The sequence below is a fragment of the Cryptomeria japonica genome, chromosome 9, assembly GCF_030272615.1.
Source record: "Cryptomeria japonica chromosome 9, Sugi_1.0, whole genome shotgun sequence".
Classification (NCBI taxonomy): Eukaryota; Viridiplantae; Streptophyta; class Pinopsida; order Cupressales; family Cupressaceae; genus Cryptomeria; species Cryptomeria japonica.
This window is the reverse complement of record NC_081413.1, coordinates 483,203,876-483,209,021: the sequence shown is the minus strand read 5'-3', so window position 1 is coordinate 483,209,021 and position 5,146 is coordinate 483,203,876. Positions and strand designations below refer to the sequence as shown.

The window sequence follows — 5,146 nt, the reverse complement described above, 5'->3', positions numbered from 1 at the left end:
CAACATGTGTTAAGAGCTCCCTTTGTGTAGTTCATTACGGTTGATGTAAATCAGCCTCCAATGTTGAGATGCAATGTCCAGAATACATAATTTTGAGCTTCAAGCGTTGCTGGAGGTAAATGAAACAACATGCAAGATGTACACAAAATGAGTTTGTTGCAAAGACTTTACAATTTATTAGTTTTTCAATCAAGGTTAGGCTTCAGGATTAGCTTTAGCGTTCAATTAGGATTCAAAAATATTATGCTTTTCAAAATAGATATCTCTCGACATATTTGACATAGATTTTTTAAAATAAAGGTATGCTAGTTGTATTATAATCTTTTATTATAGGTTTTTTTTAAAGAATTGAATAGAAGTAGATTACTTATATTGTGCCTAGTAGAAAAATCAGAAATATATAAATTGTAAAATATATCTTTAATAATACGAAAGACCATCTTGTGATTTTCATTCCTAACTTCTCAATCCCCGGAATAAGATTTCCAACAAAAGCCTTCAGTAGTTAACCTGCGCATCAAAGAGTCTATTTCACCTCAAAATGTCCTTCGCATAACTTCAGCATAAATGACATAGAATCCACCTAAACAAATGTAAGTACAGACATGTTTTGGTACATATAATTTAGTCCCGAAGAGCAAAACTAATGTATGCACAAGATAATACAAAGAATCCAGACAGAAAGACCATACAGATTGCGAAGATGGTGTAATACAATCAAGAGATGCTCCACTTATCATATCCCAGCATTGGCTTGATCGTGAGTCCCTTTCTCATATTTCCTGCTGGCCAAGAATTTTTCAATTTCCCTTCAGCGTCCCTCTCCTTTCACATTTCCCGTTCTTAGGCCTTCTCCAGCATTTGAGTGCAGATTCAGGTAGGGTTCCTGAAAAACATATCAATGCCATGACCAAAACGATATTATAAAAAAGGATTTTGACAAATACCCCAACAGTACATCTAGAAAGTGGTGACCATACAACTTTCATGTTATCAATGCTCATAAGCATGGTCTAGATCATCAAATACTAAGTAAACATAATACTTTCAGAAGCTTAAAATAAAACCTCATTCTTTCTTACCCCTATGATAGGACTTCTTCCATATTGATAAACTCTCTTTCAACTGTAAGCATGAAACCATGCACATTGTCATCGTGCAAGCTTGTTTTATAGCTTTCTTCCCTCAGCATCACCAGTAATCTCCACAAGAACATTGTCCATGCTCAAAATGATGGAAACGGTTTGCATCTCTCACAACAATTTCTCTTGCAACAATCTTAGAAATAAATTTGATTGCAGTGTGACAGTCGCCACATATTCTAAGGTTCTTGACAACTCTAATTGTTGTTCCAGGGGATGTGTTTAACAACCCAAATGCAATTGCCAACTTCTCACTATGGTGGCAAAGGAGTGATTCCTTATCCTCCTCCACCACATCACTCAATGCAGGTCTTGTATCCGGAATATACCCTGCTGCCTTCATTTCCCAAGACAATTTCTCCAACTCTGCATAAATCTCCTGTGTTTGTGGGTGTTTTCTGTCTCCTACACAAAAACCATGTACTATCTTATGGACTTCAATCCAACTACACCCAGGTAGCTTCTTAATTCCTCTATCTTTCATCATTTGCCTTACCTTTTGAAGGTCACTCCACCTGCCCACTTCTGCATAACTATTTGACAGAAGAATGTAAGGGGCAGCACTTTTGGGATCCAACTCAATAAGGAGTGTTGCCACAAATTCGCTAAGTTCTACATTTTTATATGATTTGCAAGCACCAAGAAAACACATCCAGACAATCACATCTGGTTTTAATGGCATTTTGAGAACAAAGTTTAGGGTTTCCTCAAGATATCCAGCACGGCCAAGAAGGTCAACGATGCATACATAGTGATCTATTGTAGGCATGATACAATAATGGTCACTCATAATACTGAAATATTTACAGCCATCATCCAATAGACCTGCATGGCTGCATGCAAACAAAACAGAAATGAAGCTTACATGGTTGGGGTCGGTTACAGAGTGTTGCATTAATTGAAAGAGTTTGAGAACATCCTCGCTATAGCCATGCATTGCATATGCTGCAATCATTGCATTCCATGAAGCCACATTTGGTTGATGAAGTGTGTCAAACAATGTACGAACTTTCCATATGTTTCCACATTTTGCATACATGTACATCAGGGCATTCATGAGTAGAATATCACACAAAAATCCATATTTAATAGCTTTTTGATGGATTTCCATGCCCTGCTCCAAAGCTCCCATTTTGGCACATGCTGGGAGAATGCTGACAAAGGTCGCAGAGTTTGGCTCTACATCTGCCAGTTGTGTTTGCTTAAAAACCTGCAAGGCTTGTTCAGTGAGGCCATTTTGTGTGTATCCAGCAATCATTGCATTCCATGATACTGCATCTCGTTGAGGAATCTTGTCGAATAATTTACAAGCCTTCTGTATAGTTCCACATTTTGCATACATGTCTATCAGGGCTGTCATAAGTTCTATATGGGACAAAAATCCGCCTTCAATTAGTCTTCGATGGATTTCCATACCCATTTCCAAAGCTCCCATTTTAGCACACACTGGTAGGATGCTGGCAAAGGTTGCCGAGTCTGCCTTCACACCTGCCAATTGCATTTGTATAAGACCCCCCAAGGCTCTTTCAGGAAACCCATTTTGTGCATATCCAGCAATGATTGCATTCCACGAGACTGCATCTCGTTGACGGATTTTGTCAAACAATTCATGTGCGGTTTGAATGCTTCCACACTTTGCATACATGTCGATCAGGGCATTGGCAATTATAGCGTCCGACAAAAGTCCAGTTTCCTTTATTTTTTGATGAATCTCCATACCCTGTTCCAAATCTCCAAGTTTGGCACAAGCTGGGAGGACGCTCGTGAAGGTTGATAAATCGGGTTTTACACCTTCTAACTGCATTTTCTTAAAGATCTCTAAAGATTTTCCAGGAAACCCGTTCTGTGCGTACCCAGCAATCATCGCTGTCCATGAGACAACATCTCGTTGAGGCATTTGGTCAAACAAAGCATATGCCTTCTGGATTCTCCCACATTTTGCATAGAAGTCTACCAGTGCATTTTTCACGACAACATCCGACAACAGCCCGCTTTCTAATGCTTTCTGATGGATCTCCATACCCTCTTCCAAAGCTCCCACTTTGGCACAAGCTGGAAGAGTGTTGACAAAGGTCACCGAGTTCGGTTTTACATCAGTTAATTGCATTCTCTTAAAAATCTCTAATGCCATTTCACAGAACCCGTTTTGTGCGTATCCAGCAATGATTGCAGTCCATGAGACCACATTTGGCTGAGGCATTTCTTCGAGAAGCCTTAAAGCCTCGTCAAAAGCACCACTCTTTACACATGCTGTAATCATAGCAGTCCATGAAACCACATCTGGATTGCATATTTTGTCAAACAGTTGGCGTGCCTTGTGTATGCTTCCACATTTTGCATACATGTCTATCAGGCCAGTCACAACTACATCATCTGACAAAAACCCACTCTCTGTTATTTTTTGATGAGTTTCCATACCCTGTTCTAAAGCTCCCATTTTAGCACAGACCTGGATAATGTTGGCGAAGGTGAACTGGTTTGGTTGGGTGTCTGTATGCTGCATTTTATGAAACAGTGTCAATGCTTCTTGAGAATGCCCATGTCTACGGTAAGCTGCAATCATCATATTCCACGAGAAAATGTCTTGTTCAGTTATGTGGTTGAAAACTCTGCAAGCATCTGTAAAACTACCGCACTTGTCATAGAAGTTGATAAGTTTGTTTTGGAGAGAAGTGTCTGTGGCAAATTTATGTTCCCTTTCATTGATGTGAGAGTGGATTTGTCTACCCTCTGAAAGAGCTTTATTTGCAATACAAGTCTGCAAGAGATGAAGATAAGTATTACAGTCAACAGAAAAGTTGTGGGTGGTACGCAGAATGTGTAGTGCCTCCTTCAAATGACCTTCTCTACATAATGCTCTGAGATTTTGATTTAGATGGGCAATGGATGACATGATCTGATTGAGATGAGCTTGTTTCAAAGCTTTTCAGTTAAACATTTATGATAGCAAGTAGGAGAGGCTCCATTGCAAGAGCCATGACCAATTACCAGTACCAGATAAAAAATGTTGCGACTAATCTCCCCGAGGCTTGTTTCCATTGTTTCAGAAAAAAAGGGAATTTAAACATTTTGCGTCCATCTTAGATTATGGTGTGTTATAAGCATTGATTATTTATAATTGATATATTTTTGCATAGATTCGGATCAGATTGTAGCTTATGGATTTAAATTCTATTTTAATAAAATTCAATATAGGTGCAATGGTTTTTTCTAATTAGTTGCTGTAATTTAATATAGTATATGTTTGTGTTGATTTATGTGTTTAGTTGTTATATAGAAGATGTATTGATTTATGTATTATTGTTATCAAATGAAATGTCATAAAATATTTATAAGAGTATTATAATACCATTATCAAAGGATCATATCAATATACATCAGGTTAGATCCATTATGCATTTGGTTATTGTTCTTGATCATTTGCCTAGAGCTATAAAATTAACTTGCTAGGGGTGGAATTGAGGAGAATGAAATCCATGAAATTTTGTAGATTCTCCAAAGTACTTGTGAACACCGCTAGTCCTTGCATGGATTCAACCATTAGAAGATTGAGGAGAGTAGATTTCAAGTATCAAAATTATGTCAATACATTCTCGTGAGTATAAGTTCAATTTCACACATTAGATTAGCTCTTGTAGAATTCAATTTTGTAGATGTACATTTGAACTAAGGAAGATCATTTAATTAGTTTGTAGTTTGAAACACTTGATGAATTCAATCTCAATATTCTAGTTGTCTAATGAGTTAGCTTTCTACATCTTCACCGTAATTTTACCATCATTAGAATCTAGCCAAGCATCTTGTTTAACTTAATTTAGCTTATTTTTCATTTTTATCTTCATATTATACTTACATACATGAGAATAATACTTTTATGCATGCACTTGTAGCTACTATGGTTGCTAGAGCTAAATAATGGATTAATTCATATCATACTTATTATACATATTTTTATGATTTGTTATGTGCTTTCATATATTATTTTACTATTGGACCTAGACCAT

General features: G+C 37.2%; 1 protein-coding gene across 1 annotated transcript; it reads right to left on the bottom strand.

Annotated features, from left to right (window-relative positions):
• Nucleotides 1-272: 272 nt before the first annotated feature.
• LOC131057872 (pentatricopeptide repeat-containing protein At3g26782, mitochondrial) lies at nucleotides 273-4,208 on the bottom strand. Its single transcript, XM_057992012.2, has 3 exons — nucleotides 1,083-4,208; nucleotides 693-886; nucleotides 273-510 (listed from the first exon to the last, which is right to left on the bottom strand). Exon 1 carries the CDS (start codon nucleotides 4,033-4,035, stop codon nucleotides 1,192-1,194), a length of 2,844 nt encoding a protein of 947 aa, XP_057847995.1. The 5' UTR covers nucleotides 4,036-4,208; the 3' UTR covers nucleotides 273-510; nucleotides 693-886; nucleotides 1,083-1,191.
• Nucleotides 4,209-5,146: the final 938 nt, after the last annotated feature.

What these genes read in the sequence shown, in the direction of transcription:
- LOC131057872 (XM_057992012.2), bottom strand. Translation starts at nt 4,035, where the DNA reads ATGTCATCCATTGCCCATCTAAATCAAAATCTCAGAGCATTATGTAGA.